Source organism: Cryptomeria japonica, chromosome 8, assembly GCF_030272615.1.
Source record: "Cryptomeria japonica chromosome 8, Sugi_1.0, whole genome shotgun sequence".
NCBI lineage: Eukaryota > Viridiplantae > Streptophyta > Pinopsida > Cupressales > Cupressaceae > Cryptomeria > Cryptomeria japonica.
Window position 1 is genome coordinate 637,224,977 of NC_081412.1, and position 16,718 is coordinate 637,241,694.

At 36.3% G+C, this 16,718-nt stretch overlaps 1 protein-coding gene across 1 annotated transcript in view; it reads right to left on the bottom strand.

Annotated features, from left to right (window-relative positions):
- Positions 1 to 15,548, bottom strand: part of LOC131036901 (uncharacterized) — a 28,234-nt gene extending 12,686 nt beyond the window's left edge. Inside the window, exons 1-2 of the mRNA XM_057968912.2 lie at positions 15,078 to 15,548; positions 14,232 to 14,360 (exon numbers count right to left, since the gene is read on the bottom strand). Of these exons, the coding sequence (XP_057824895.1) occupies positions 14,232 to 14,360; positions 15,078 to 15,377 (429 nt within the window). The 5' untranslated portion in view covers positions 15,378 to 15,548. The remainder of the gene's footprint in view (positions 1 to 14,231; positions 14,361 to 15,077) is intronic.
- Between the last annotated feature and the right edge of the window lie 1,170 nt (positions 15,549 to 16,718).

The window sequence follows — 16,718 nt, forward strand, 5'->3', positions numbered from 1 at the left end:
ACGCTTATATGTGAAGGCACAAACTCTGATGTACCTACCCTCAACATTCATTGGCCCACATAAACTAAATGTAATTTTCTCATTGGCTAAAGGAGTGTGTTATAACAAACCCTAATTAGGGTTTTCATCTTGAAATCCTAGCCATTCATTGTAAATTAATCAGAGCCATTGAAATGTAAGGAGCTCTCTATATAAAGCTCTGGCTCTTCATTTGTAATAGAAAAATAGTCAGCAAATAGCTAATAGCGATAATAGTGAGTTAATAGTCAGTAGATAGTCTTAAGAGAATAGAATAGAAGTTAAAGTAGAGTAGGAAGAGAAGACAAAGATTGTTGCCAAACATGGTTGTAAAGAACAATTGATTTCATTGAAGTTATGGTGAATTTGATTTGTTACTTCAACAATTTGCATGGTCTTTACTTCTCAATTTTCTTTCATGTAATTAGATTTGAGTGGAGGAATTTGTTGAATGTATTTATGTGGAATCCGCCTAATCCATACCACTAGCATCTTGTTGCTTGTAAGAGCGCCTTGTATGGCCAACTGGAATGTTATGAGCTTAACTTCGAATTGTTCTACACTCATTGCTTATGCATTAACTTGAATGGTGATCAATGTTTGATTGTATTGATTCGAACATCTTAGAAACGTCCTTAGAAGATTGCACTGAGCTTGTGTCAAATTGTTCATTTTGATGGTGAGACCTGACTCTGTAGGATTCCATCTAATCATTCACTCATCTTCCTACATTCTTAGGATTAGAATAGATTCTCTCAACCCTTTGTCCTTTGCCATTTTTTCAATTCAAGTTAGTCTAGGACAAAGAGCATCGCCCAATTGAAATATCAGATGATCAAGTTCCAGCAAATCAAACATTTAGGCATTCGAATGTAAGTCCCCTTTGTGAATTCCAGCTTGATCACATCAAACCACAGAGCTTATCCAAACGTAGAGACCCTACATTCAGGAACCTTGGAGTCGTCTCGAATGATCCTTAAGACAATATTCAGCATCCGAGAGAATTTGTTCAAGAGAGGATAAGATACTTATGGTATTTTATTCTGTGTTTGCATGTGCCTAAAAACACATCAACATATCCCAATTAAGGGAAAAAAAAGAAGAGGCCACAAGGTGGTCAAGACCATGAGATTAGGAGATGTTTAAGGATCATTGAGCAAAGAGAATGAAGGAGAAGATTATAAGAAACAATTGAGGAAAATACAACCATACGATTCCCCAATTGGAGCCCTTGTTGAGAACACAATCAAGTTGAAAAGTCATGACAACCTTCTCTAGAGGAGGGAAGTTGAGAGATAGAGTCAAGTTCCTTCATTAAATTGTACAAGAGTAGGCTTTAGGGTGTTGAAAGGTTATCAATTGAAGGAGATGAAGCCAAGCCAAGAGTGCATAAAAGCAAATCTAAAGGTGAAACAAGTCCACTAGAGGTTGAAGTCGAGGGAAGCGTTGAGGATTCCTACATGGCTAAGAGTGTGAAAGAAGAACCGGAACGTTCAAATCAAAACTCCCTAGCAAGAAAATTCCAAGCACTAGGTTTGCATCAAAATAAAACCATGATAAGCCCTAGTAGAGGAAAACAAAAGTTGCCCAGGTTTATAGGCAATGGATTGGAGGATTATATACGACACTGTAAGACTTGTGAAACAATTTGGACAGCAAATGGACAAGATGATAAAGAAATTAGGATGCAATTTTTTCCAACCATCTTGTGAGGTGTAGTGATTGAATGGTATTCGGAAATTGACCATGCCTCCCAAAATACATAAGAAAGATTAAAAAATGTTGTTTGTAACTAGGGGTATAGGGGTTCGGATTGCCTTAAGGCAACATCCGAACCAACCTTTAGGACCGGGTCCTACCCTAAATAACGTGACCCCATCCTTATGCATCACGCCACACTAAATTCTCCCAAAATAACATTGGCGCCAAAATTAATAAGGAGGCCGACCTACAAAAGAATAAATATGCATATAAATAAATGACAATTTGTAAGTCATTTCAATCAAGCAAAAATCATATAAAAGGTGATTTGGCTCTGCTGTGCGAACTTAAGGAAGAGGGCGAACTTATTCTGCTTGGTGTGAAATTGTCCAAAGGGACATAGTAGATTTGATGCAAGTCATTGAAGCATACAAGGACAGATCTGATATGTGAAGATCCGATTCGAGCTAAGTATTGTACTTATATTTTAGAGGAGAATATATAATCTAACCTGTGGGTCTTTCATGCTAGGTTTTTACTCCTTGGAGGTTTTCCCAGGGTATGCTTGTTTGTCTTCTCCTCTATTTCTGATTTATGTTGACTTACTAAATACTGCAAATTTGATTACAATCTAGGGCACAATTTAATCTATATTGGTTTCCTAAAATACTACAAATCTGATTACAATCTAGAGCACAATTTAATCTATGTTGATTCACTAAATCTGAATACAACCTAGGGCATAATCAATTAGATAAATCTGGTTAATATACCTAGTGTTTAAAATAACATGGTATCAGAGCTCTAGGTGTCACTAACTTCTGATTTAGCAAATCGATTGTTGCATATAGCTGTTGTGTGTGTTCAGATTAAAGATGTCAGGTTTGAAGGCTGAAGATAGGCTTGAGGGAGCCATTGATTTTGCTGCTTGGAAAGTTCGTATTCTGTTGATCCTTGAAGAAAATGACCTACTGAAATTTGTAGAAGAAGAAAGGCTGTCTCCTCCAGAAGATGCTGAAGAACTGAAACTGTTCAAGAAAGATTCTCTCAAGGCTTGAAGGATCATAATTGAGTCAGTCAAGAACCATCTTGTCACTGTCATATCAAAGTTTACATCTGCCAGAGATATGATCAATCACTTGGAAGGGATCTATGAAGTCAACAATCTTAGCAGGGCTCTTGCCCTAAGACAGCAACTTCTTCACATAAAAATGAAAGAAGAAGACTCAATCATAGCCTACTTCATGAAGATCAATGAACTAAAGGACAAGCTAAGCACTCTTGATTGCCAAATCTCAGATAAAGACCTTGTTATGATTGCATTAAATGGTCTACCAGATGAATGGGAACCATTCATTCGTAACATTGGTGGAAGAGCCGATCGTCCCAACTTTGAACGTCTTCAATCTGATTGCATCGAAGAGGAATCTCGAATTGAGGTAAGAGGAAAATTCAAGAACTCTCTCAAAGATAATCATGTTCTCTTATCTAAATCTAGGAAAGGTGGTCATTGGAAGAAAGAAAAGAGAAGCAAAGATTTTAGATCCTCCTCCTATGATCCAAGGAAAAAGTCAAAAGATTCCCCTCACATTCATTGCTTCAGATGTGATAAGTATGGTCACTATGCCAGAGATTGTCAAAATGACCCAAAGGAAAGGGAAGCTAACTTAAATGAAGTTGTCGAACAAAGTGAAGACTACCTTCTTATCTCTACTCTTTCTAGCAATGTTCCTACGGACAGCAATACGTGGATACTTGACAGTGGTGCCTCTAGACACATCTCAGGATTTCGTGAGCATCTCTCAGATCTGATTGAAAAAGACACCAATCTTCATGTAGTAATCGGTGATGATGCTCGATACTCGGTAAAAGGCTCTGGCACGACCTCTTTAAAACTAGATTCTGGTATTTCCCTACAACTCTGTGATATTCTATTTGTACCTGGTATTAAAAGAAATCTTATTTCCATTTCTGCTTTAGAAGATAAGGGTTTGCAAATAGCATTTTCTGAAGGGAAAGTACTCGCTTGGTCTAAGAAATCTAACTTCAAATCTGCTCGCATTAATGGAAATAGATGTGATAGTTTATATAAGCTTGCAGCTAATCCAATTCAAGCTCTCATTCATGAGACCCCTGAATCATGCGAGCTATGGCATAGAAGATTGGGTCATCTTCACTTTCAAGCTCTTCCCACTCTCGGTAAAATGGTCAAAGGTATGCCTAATCTCAGTTTATCTCATGATGATGCTTGTAAAGGTTGTGCAATGGGTAAGAATGTAAAGAATCCCTTTCATAAAAGCGATAGTAGGGCTAAAGAAAGGTTAGAGCTTATTCATTCAGATTTATGTGGTCCTATGTTAGTAGCATCTCCTAGCGGTTTCCTATACTATGTTATCTTCATAGATGATTTCTCTAGGAAAACATGGATCTATTTTCTTAAAACTAAAGAGTCTGAAGAAGTCCTAAACAGATTTAAAGAATTCAAAGCCTTAGTTGAAAATACTACAGGAAATCGAATTAAATGTTTGAGGTCTGACAATGGAGGTGAATACACCTCAGGTAGTTTCTATGACTTTTGTATTAAAGCAGGAATTAAGAGGGAGTTCTGTGTTCCCTACAACCCTCAGTAAAATGGAATTGTTGAAAGAAAGAACAAGACCATTGTTGACGCTGCAAGAGCCATGATACATGATCAGGACTTGCAACCTTTCTTATGGGCAGAAGCATCCAAAACTGCGGTTTATATTCAGAATAGATGTCCTCATCAAGTCCTAAAGAATGTGACACCTGAAGAAGCCTTTTCAGGAATCAAACCAGACATCAGTCACCTAAGGATATTTGGAAGCCTTGTGTATGTTCATGTACCTAAAGAAAAACGAACCAAGCTAGATCCATCTGGAAAGAAAGGCATCCTAGTAGGATACAGCGAATCTTCCAAAGCCTTCAGGATCTACATTTCAGGTCAAAGGTATGTTGAGGTAAGTAGAGATGTAACTTTTGAAGAAGATATTAATTTCAAAAGATCTAAAGGTTCATTAATCAACAATGATGATTTGGTGATGGAAAAACAAGATTCAATTGTTGATGCTAACCCTGAGTTACAGGAAGAGTCTACTGATCTTCCAGATCAGGAAGTTCAGAATGACTCATCAGAACCCATGCAATCTACCGATATACCTCAGGATATTGTGGTCTGCAAGAAGAGACCACTTTGGGTTAGCAATACAATTCAAGATGCTGAAGGGTTTGCTGCTCCCAGAGGAAACTTCAAAAATAGCAAGAGTGTCCAAAATCACGCCAACTACATTTCTGTGATGTGCAATATAATTGAGTCTGAACCCCACAATATCGAAGAAGCTATGTCACATCATGCTTGGAAATTAGCCATGGATGAAGAGTATGGGTCTATCATCAAGAATGATGTCTGGGACATCGTACCCAGACCCAAAGGTAAGTCTGTCGTTTCCTCTAAATGGTTGTTTAAAATTAAACATAATGCTGATGGTAGTATTGAAAAATATAAAGCTAGGTTTGTAGCTCGTGGTTTTTCTCAAAAGGAAAGAATAGATTATGAAGAAACCTTTGCTCTTGTTGCTAGATATACCTCTATTAGGTTTATAATAGCTATTGCTACAGCCAAAGGTTGGGAGCTGCATCAAATGGACGTTAAGATAGCCTTCCTTAATGGTGTCATTGAGGAGGAAGTCTATATTGAACAACCAGAAGGTTATGTAATCCATAAAAGAGATTCTCATGTTTGCAGGTTGAAGAAAGCTTAATATGGGCTCAAACAGGCTCCTCGCGCTTGGTATGAAAGAATTGATAAGTACTTACTAAGTTTAGGGTTTTCTAAGAATGATGTTGATGCTAACATTTACTTGAAAATTTATAATGATGAGATGCTTATTTTAGTTTTGTATGTAGATGATTTATTTCTCACGGGTGAAAATAAATTAATCATAAGATGTAAAAAGGAATTAGCCTTAGAATTTGAAATGAAAGATTTAGGTCTAATGCACTATTTCCTAGGGTTAGAAGTATGGCAAAGAGCTAATGAAATCTTTCTAAGTCAGGGAAAATACACTATTGACATTTTGAAAAGATTTAGAATGATAAATTGTAAACCTATGCGTACTCCTATGGAATCTAACTTAAAGAAGTTAAGTGTTTCTGCTACTAACTCGGATTTTGCAGATCCTTCTGAGTACAGGCAGTTGATTGGCTCTCTAATGTACCTAGTCAATACTAGGCCAGATATCTGTTATGCAGTGAATGCTCTCAATCAGTTCATGAGTTCACCTAAACATGTTCACCTGGTTGCTGCCAAGCACATTCTAAGATACCTACGTGGCACGATTGGTTATGGGCTGAAGTATTCACTTAATACCCCAATCCTCCTGAAAGGCTACTCAGATTCAGATTGGGTAGGAAGTGTCAAGGACAGGAAAAGCACTTCAGGCATCTGCTTCAACTTGGGCTCCGCAATGATCTCTTGGGCATGCAGAAAGCAATCTTCGGTAGCATTAAGCACTGCAGAAGCTGAGTACATTGCCGCATTTGTTGCATCCAGAGAAGCAGTGTGGCTTCGTAAGCTCCTTGTTGGATTATTTGGTCGAGTCAATGATCCTACCACCATTCATTGTGATAATCAAAGCTATATAAAGATGTCAGTAAATCCTGTATTTCATGATCAGTCCAAACATGTGGAAACACACTATCATTACATTCGGGATATGGTGCAGAGAGGCGCCATTCATCTAAAGTACATTAGCACAGATGAACAGATTGCTAACATCCTCACCAAACCCTTATCTAGAGTGAAGTTCGAGTACTTTAGAGATAGACTTGGTGTCATGGAAAATGAAACCCTGATTGAGAGGGAGCTTCAATCTCAGTGACTATTGGTAGCACTTTGAATCATTCTTTGCTTGTGTGCAAGAATGAATTTCATCCAATCTATGCTTGTGTGCTAGATGGATAGTTGTAATAATGTAAAGACCCACTGGTGTATTACACTTTCTATGCTTGTGTGCTAGAACCATCCTATGCTTGTGTGCTAGGTGGAAGATGTAATTCTATGCTTGTGTGCTAGATGGAACTTAAAAGGTTCAGATTATGTATTCTCCTTCTCCCTAGTTAAGAGGGAGTGTTGTTTGTAACTAGGGGTATAGGGGTTCGGATTGCCTTAAGGCAACATCCGAACCACCTTTTAGGACCGGGTCCTACCCTAAATAACGTGACCCCATCCTTATGCATCACGCCACACTAAATTCTCCCAAAATAACATTGGCGCCAAAATTAATAAGGAGGCCGACCTACAAAAGAATAAATATGCATATAAATAAATGACAATTTGTAAGTCATTTCAATCAAACAAAAATCATATAAAAGGTGATTTAGCTCTGCTGTGCGAACTTAAGGAAGAGGGCGAACTTATTCTGCTTGGTGTGAAATTGTCCAAAGGGACATAGTAGATTTGATGCAAGTCATTGAAGCATACAAGGACAGATCTGATATGTGAAGATCAGATTCGAGCTAAGTATTGTACTTATATTTTAGAGGAGAATATATAATCTGACCTGTGGGTCTTTCATGCTGGGTTTTTCCTCCTTGGAGGTTTTCCCAGGGTATGCTTGTTTGTCTTCTGCTCTATTTCTGATTTATGTTGACTTACTAAATACTCCAAATTTGATTACAATCTAGGGCACAATTTAATCTATATTGGTTTCCTAAAATACTACAAATCTGATTACAATCTAGAGCACAATTTAATCTATGTTGATTCACTAAATCTGAATACAACCTAGGGCATAACCAATTAGATAAATCTGGTTAATATACCTAGTGTTTAAAATAACAAAAAAGGCCTTCAAAGAAGAGTTTAAATTACTTCCTGATGATAATGAAATAGTAGCAGAAATTTACAATATAAAATAGGTAAGCACAAAAATGTACGAGCTCATAATCATAGACTTAAAGAATTGCTAGTAAAATTGGAAATATTATGGGCTGATAGTCTAAACAAGTGGTGGTTGATCGAAGGTCTACTTCTGTCATTAAGAAAAAAGATGTAGGTGGTACCACCCTCGTCCTCCTCTAAATCCTACAATCGAGCAATGGACATAGAAAGTGAAGATAAAATGTCCTCGTACAGTAAAAGAAAAATGGAGGAAGATAGAATTTAGATGACAATAGTGACAATGAATTGATAATAGTACAAGCACATAAGAGGGACATGCTCTGAATGATGAAAGAATTAAAGGTAGAAAAAGAAACTAACAAACTATGGTGTATTGAGTGCAAAATTGGGGCGTACAAAAGGTAATCGTCCTAGAAAGATGTAATATGAGATTCCCCAAGTTATGGGTCATTCAATAAAGGAGAGCCCATACAATTTGAAGACTAGGAGTACAAAAGTACTCTTTATAAAGGGAGAGCAGTCCACTCTATCGAAGCCACAAGATGCATCTCCAAGTGATTATCAAAATCAAACAGGAAGTCAATGGCAAACATAGTATGACCCCAAAAGACGCTATCATACAATGCCCACAATGTAGCGAATGGGGACTTTGCAAGATATTGCTAGAAGAAGCAAGACAGGATGCTACGTGTAGCGTCGTAAATTGTACGCACTTGCTAGGGTGGTACAATTTCACACCTAGTTTAGCACCCGCCTTGGTGCATTTTACATTTTGCATTGCATTTGTCCTTTAGCACTTAATTAATCAAATTAATTAAGTCTAAGGTCCTATTTCATCGTCTTCTACATCATAAAGTTGGGCCCTTTCGTTAAAGTGTGCCCTTTTCATTTTATTCCTCCAATACATCACTCAATCAAAAACCCTAATTAAGTCCTATTTCAAACTTGGGGGCCTGGTTTCGGGGGTCAAAACATCTCGAAATCACCTGTAACTTCGGGATTCTCTCTAAAATCATCATATCCGACGGCCCTGAAAATTTGGTGAAAAGTTGTCTGGACCGTGGCGCCCGGAGTGCACATGGTCCCGGACATTTTTCCCGAAATTTTAGGAGCACAATCCAATCATAAAATAAAGCTTAACCCCGAGAAATTGGCGGGAAATTCAATCTCTAGGTCGGCCAAAAGACAAAATTACGATCTAGGGTTTCCTACATAAGAGCTCTCTTTCTTCATTTGAAGGGATCCGATTTTTGTTTTCAGGAACCTCATGTGCAGCGAAAGAGCAGATCTTTGAAGACTTCAACAACATTCAACATCCCTCTATCAAGCATTTATCAATTTCATTCATCCATTTAGGGCTTGGAAGACATTGAAGAACAATAGGAGATTACCGACTAAAGATTGGCTTGTACTCCTCCCTTGAGGGTTGGGTATGATTTCATATTGTTTTCATGTCTTTGCATAAGCTTCAATATATCCTTTATTCATGCTTTAGATCACTTTGCATTTTGATTTAGAGCATTTACATTATCATTTACAAGCAATTAGGGTTTACTTTCTAGGTTGCTCTAGTTTGCTTTCTTGCATTTTAGGACCTTGCACACACACTAGGTCTGCACACAAAATACATTTTACAAAACAACTTGGCTATTCGTGGAGGTGGAAATCACCGAAGCGGGGGTTTGACTAAGGCAAAACCCTATATAGCCGCCCATACCATTTTCAGATATAAGTGCAGGTTTCGGGACTCGGACGACGCCGCAGGTGATAGATCCGGGAAGAGCAGGTCGAGACAGCACTCCACATCAAATTGCAGAGAAAAAGACCTGGACAGGGGCGTTGGGCGCCCTGGTCCCTGGGACAGAGGCGCTGGGCACCCTGGTCCTCCGGACAGGCAGCATTTTTCGACAGTTTTCTAGAGTGCAAAACAGCAGTTTCAGGTGCAGTTTTCGGGACAGAATCAGGACAGTGGCGCCCGCGCCCCCGTCTCGAACATTTTCAATCAGATTTTGACTCCGGGTACGCATCTGCATTCTTGTTTTGTCCTTGTGTTTACAGCTGTTCATTGTTTAATCTCAATTCTGCAATCTTGTTATTAGTTCATACTTGCATTTTGGGATTAGGGCTTGAACTTGCATCATTTGATCTTCCAATTTCAACAAAGGAATAGAAATCCTAATAGGTAGCCCGTGGCTCTCTCTTTCACAAGAAGAAGTAGCCAATTGTGTGATACCTCTAGGCTCTTTCGTATTCCGTAATGTGTGTCAAAAGGTAGGATTAGGGCATGTTAACCTAGTCTCGCTTTTTCCCCTACACACTACGCAAATGGTGTAGACCTAGAGACCATGAAGACACTAGATGTTTGAAGAAAAAGGCTAGCATCAACTAATTGATGTTGATAGGCAAAATGAAGTATTGGCCATCACTTCTGCCCAAGCAAAGAAGGCTATGTACTTGGACCCACATACAAAAAAATAAAGGCTTCATGAAGCAAGGGTCAAAGTGTAGAATGCTACAAATAATGAATGTTGCTGCTCAAATGCAAATGCAAGTATGGTAACAAATTGATTACAATCCAAGAAAAATATTACAAGGTAACAAATCAATTACAATCCAAGAAAAATATTACAAGGTAAGTACTTCAAACTAATATGCCAATTAAAATAGTGGATTTATTATAAAGCATCCTTGAACTTCAAAATTCTCTTGTATTGGGGGAGAATAAGATGGTGCATGCTATGGCCCAATTTCTAATGTACCCTTGTTGAAATGAGATTTACTAATAAATAATAAATAAATTAAAATATTAAAAAAATATAATATAATTGAAATTTAATTAAGGGGTGACCCATGTAATACAACGGTTAAAACACTTGCTTGGTGAAACTGCCACCAAGGTTCAAATTCCCATTGGGCTACTATGCTTGCATGCTTTGTGCTTTTGTTGGGCTGGTGGGCTCACGGATTTGAACAACAATAGTGTTCGGCACCTTAAAAAAGAGCCTATTACCAAGCAAAAAAATATATATTTTTTTATTAAATTTAATGAATGGGCCAAAAGGCATGAAATGAAGAGTTGTGACTGTTGTGACTCCCTCAAACATGAGATATAAAAAGAAGACCATTTCATTGAGAAGGCCATCCATAAATCATCGAATGGGAATGAAGGAAGCAATCAATTGATTTGGAAATAAATGAATATTCTCGAAAGGCAGCAATTAAGGATGAATAGTTGTGACCGTTAGAAAAACCTTGGCCACCATAGGAAATCACATTAAATGCTGGAAAAACTGTCAAAGGCCAACATCCTGTTTGCAACCAGGTTTGAAACAAGCAACCCATCATGTCAAACAGAAAAATGCATGATTTTTTTAACTTTGAGAAATCCATCAAAAATGGTATAAACCCATTAAAAACCTAGTCAATGTGATTTTGTTTTAAAAATCAAGCAGAAAAACTCTTGATTTGAAAAATAAATCACTTGAAAAAATCTCAATCGCCCATGGCCATAACAAAACTCATGTCACAGGGCAAAAACATGAGAAATTGACATGATTTTTTAAGAAAAATTGTCCAAAAACTCAAAAAATGCCCAAGAAATTTGCAGAAATAATGAAGTTGTGATTTTATAAAAAAAACGCAAAAAAACTTCTGCAAAATCCCTGCGAATTTCAGGTGACAATCCCATGGAACTTTTTATAGGAAAAACACTACCCACAAATTTATAAAAATTTCAAAACTTTAAGAAAGAATACCTAAGATCTAATAACTTGTGACAAAAAGAAATGAGAAAGAATGATTATCAAGATATTTGGTACTCGATGTTCAATATATGATATTCACAAAGGAGTGAAAAACTCCTTAAATAAGAGATTACAAAAGATCTATCTAATAAGGATAAGATCAACAAATAAGAAAAGTAGAAGACAACAAAGAGAATAAGGAATATACCTAGTCTATCCTAATGACTTAATTGACCATTATAACTAGATACTACAATATTACTCTAATATCTGAATGTATACGTCTCCTATTTTGGAGAAAAATGTACCAAATTTCTGTAATAAAGAGAGTACTCTTAAAAAAGGTGTCGATCCAATTGACTTACAAAGGAAAGCTTCACTGCTTGCCAACCAAATAAGTTGCAATCTACTTTTGCCTCTTGATTTCATTAAATATATTTTCGAGAAGTGAGGGTCAAGAATTCAAGAGTATATCTTGCGAACGAAGAATTGATATCTTTTCTCCTAAATGGTGCTTCTTTTTTATATTGTTGATGTTAAATGTATCAAGAAAGAGCCAACAAGTCAAAGGAGAAGGTATTTGGTAAAATGGATTGTAGGATAGTACAAGACCCAGCTATGGATGGTCTTCAGTTTACAATATTGTTGATATTGAACCTTACACTTTCTATTTGTAGCCAAATGTTGTCTTCCACCTATAAATGATGTTAGACTGTGTATAATCTTTATATTGGCTTGAGTTTTAAGATATATTTCCTAAATTTGTCAAGCATTGATAATAAATGCTCTAAATGGGCAGTAGTTTTACTTCATTCCTTTCTCGAGTTCAAATGGTACAACTTACTGGAGCCCTTCACCAACTTCTGAAGAATAAGGCCAACAGAAACATGCCATGCTCTATTGTAACTAGGATGGATACTTTAGAGATATTCATCCTGCTGTCAACATGCCTGCTGAGAGATATGAAGAATGCATCATCTAAAGCCTTATTTAAAACCTTTCTTTGGTCATCCATTTATGGATGCTAATGGGCTAATCTTGCTCCTTTGCCTGTGTGCTGGTTAAAAAAGGAAGAAAAAAGAGAAAGTCTTAAAATCCATGATTTTGCAAAACTAGGTTAATGAAACTTGAAAGAACTGCCTATAATGATAGCCATGAAAAGAGTGCCTAAAATGTTTCTGACATAAAAAATCAAAATTTTCAAACAGAGTTCATGAATAAAGCTATAGAAAACTGCAAACTGAGGTAAGCTGTCCCCAAGGAAGAGGAAAATATAAGATAAAATCTTCACACATCCATACTCAAAGGGAGAACCATCCATATAGTAGAACCATCACTAATGAATTTTAAGGCATGATCAAGAAAGTAGCCCAAGATGGAAGAAGTCAATAGAAGCAATCTTGGAATTAATCATAGAAGAAGCTCTCCTATCCATAGTCCTAAAACTCCCATGTTAGAGTGTAAGTGATCCAAAACATGTTGAAATTGATATACTCTCCAAGACTCTCTGAGTTTTTGGCTAGTCTCTATTAGTCTTGAAGAGAATCTCCATGTCTAAGCATGAGATTAGTGTGCTAAAGACGAAGAGAAAACAAATTCCCTCTTATGCACATCAAGACATCGCTCGGAGTAGCCAAGTTGTTATCCAAGATTCAGTATTACTTTTTTTCTAGGTCAGAGTTAAATTGGTGTGTCAGACTTGCCAAGTATGAGTGTCTCATGACTATGCTTCAAAGACTTTATTAATTATCAATCCATTGAAAGATTAAATTAACAAAATAAGACGAGTGTTAAACCTGAACAACACTTGATGAATACCATGAAAACTTTATTTCTTATCAAATGGCCAGTTTTGCAAATTAAAAAAGATAAAGTTGCATGCTGTTTAACCATCTCTAAACATTAGTTGTTTTTATGTAATAAATGCTCGATATTACACTACATGGAAATGTAGCTTTTTCTGTAATTTTGAGGGAAATTCACCCAATTCTATGGATATCTCCCATTTTAAAAGTCGAAAGTATTTTCCAACCAATTATAATTTTGACAAATTCTTGCACTTACATTCCTACAATAATGCGGCTCAGTTTTCCATGGTTACCTGGTCAACCCTATCATAGAGGTCCCCTGGAAGGGTTTGCTGCTCTGATTAGTCTGCTTCAGGCAGTCATATGCAACTACATAAATCTTATGGCACTGTAATATCAATTTACAGACAATCAAGATTATTCTGCAAATATATTTCAATTTTCTTTGGTAACACATGCCTCTCAAATTATCTCTGTACTTACAGCAATACCAAATCTAAAAACCAATGGAGATCTGCTCTAGAATTATCTCAGAAGTACCCCATTGGAGAATTTCAAAGATGCAGATGCATGGGCTTACTAGGTAAAAGTAAAAGCTGTCAAGTATCCATCAAAATCTCGACTTCACTATTTAAGCCATAAATACCCTAATTTCCTGAACAGGCACATCTAACTGGCAAATATTTGTTCACGCGCTTGCAACTCAAATGTTTGGGAATAGAAGAATAATGGCTACTAATATTTGATACCAACCACTACAAATCAGGGCCACATTAATTTAAAATCCCTATCTTTTAAACCTGTAGTTTCATCCTCGAGCAAATCTACATTCAGGTCCTACTGACCATACATGCACATGATGGAATTGGCGGTGCCAGGAGATTATCAAACAGGAAGTACAATGCCTACTAAAACAACGAACAATAATATTATCAATCAACCACTACATATGTGAAAGGAAGGGACCTTAAGGCTCAACATCCAGAGAAAAAATATTGGAAGCACAATAGGTTGCACTGAAATTTTTGAGCCCAGTATTACCTCCGCAGTGTCTTGCCCCTGCTCCATTGTAAACATAACAGTGTTGACATCAACAGCCATGAACTTTGCTTCAATAGATCCCGTCCGCAGCAGTTGAGTCCACTTCTTGGCTATCCCAGTTACTTCTTCCTGCATCAACCCTAAAAGACAACTTAGAGATCTCCAGACAACTACTATAACACTAAACAACCCAATAGAAAGCACTGATGATTTTTCTTAATCTCTTCCTACCCTTAGATATCACATAATTTCCCCATTCTTAACTAACCCCATAAATCAACTAGTTTCCCAAACAGACTGCCGATCCAAATACTCTTCCCAATCCATGTTTGATATGAAATTCATTAACAACCCAAAACCTGAAGCAAAAGCATATCCTTCCCATTTTTTGTCTGCCCTAAAAGCTAATAATCTTGATATTTTTACCTTATAAAATAATTCGTCCAAGAACTAAAATTGAATTCCCTCAACAATGGCTCTCTATACTATGTGTTTATACATATTCATCTAGGATTTCACTAAACGAGAACATAACATCTACATTTCTGCAAATCCTTCTAGATAATTTTTTTTTTCCAATTATTAGCAGCCCTAACAGATTAATAAATTCCACATTCTGTTTATTATGACTTCTACATCAAAATCAAAGGCCATAAAAGCTGGGCCTAATATCTCGACACAAATAGATCAAATGTTAATAAATAAATAAATCTGAAAATTACACAGAGCCCAATTGCCAATCTCCAAGCTATGGGCTTCAATTACGCGACTAGAAGAACCTATTGTACAAATATACAAATCAAGAAATGAAGCCTAGGACATTCTTTGCGTGTATAATATGCATACCTTCATGCGAGGCACATCAAGGCGAAGCTTGACAAAACCAATTGAGGGGCCAGAATGTCTCTTCAACATCTCAGCCTGGATCTGAGAAGGATCCATGCCGTTAAAGTCTGGCGGTGGGTCAAATGGTTGGATTTTTGGCTTGGGTTTCCCCCATTCTTTCCATTCTTCGTCTTCTTCATCATCTACCACATCGTCTAGCTCGTCTGGAATGTGAACAACCTTCTTGGCCTCTGCAATATTGGCCTTCTGCAGGTTCAGACATAGTAATGATAAGACATACACGATGAGTATACACTTCATCTTTCTTTCCCTGACAGATCAGCGATTTGTCTTCCCCGGCATTTACATGGTGGGTATATAAGATCCAATCAGCTTTGGGGCATCGACTACTACAGGGTGGCCTCGAATTAGGTGCATGTATTAGTAGTTTATTTTCATTTTTCTTTCCATTTTAATGAGGATCTGACAATCTAAATTTTAGCTCCATCGTTATGTTTTGCCCGTGGACTTTGGTTACATGAAATTTTTATATTTTGTATATTTTTAATTGATCGTTCTAACTTGTCGCCTACAACAAAGATCTCACTCATCTCGATTCAGATAGACTTCAAGAAACATTAATAAATTTGTTTTACTTATCTTATTCGTTCCCTTGCCACCAGGCCCGGAATTTGACGGTCACCCTTATCTGTCATATGAATTTTTGATGACGGTTTAGTCATTTCAATGCCTTTCATTTTACGTTTTAAGAAAAATATTAACTGTCAAAAAAATTAAAGTAGAAGATTGAAGCCACACCAAAATGCAATGCACATTTTTCTTGGGAAGAAATGAAAATCATTGTTTAATGAGAAAATAATGATAAATTAGTAATATATGCAAAAATCTTAAATTTACTAAATAAGTTTCTAAATTAATACACTAATATTTATTATATATTAACATTAAATAATGATTAATTAATAATTACTAATTTAGTAATAATAAACCTTGAAATTTTAAAATTATATATATTATGACAAGTTTCTATAACAATCTTATTAAATATATTTAAAAAATTAAATTGACTAAGTTTCTAAATTCATATTAAAATATTTTATCAATTATATTCTATCATTTCAATTATGACAAGTTTCTAAATTTATATGAAAAAATAGAACTATTCTAAAAAATCATGTTAAAATATTATAAAATTAGAAACAACTACATCCTTCCATATTTTAAATCCTTCCATTTCAAAATATTCTAAATAAATTTGTATTTTTATAATAAACATTCTAAACTAATATATATTACCTACTATATTTTTTTATGGTTTATTTATAATTTGAAGTGTCATTGATACGGTTTTAGAAAAAAATAGCATGTCAATGCATATGTTCTACTAATTTTTTAAGCTATCAAATACGGTTCAAAAGTGAAAAAATGACCATTTTGCTTGTCAAATTCCAGGCCTGCTTGCCACTCACTCTTAGTGCCCGTTACAAAACAAGTATTTGAATGTTCATCTTGTCTTATTTTGCATCTATCGTTTTAATTAGTTTGATCTATCTTCTTTTATAAAGTTGTGTGCCGGGAATTTTTTTTCAAAACTCCACGCCCTCTAAAAATCAATTCACCAAGGCTGCCCTCTAGGGGAAG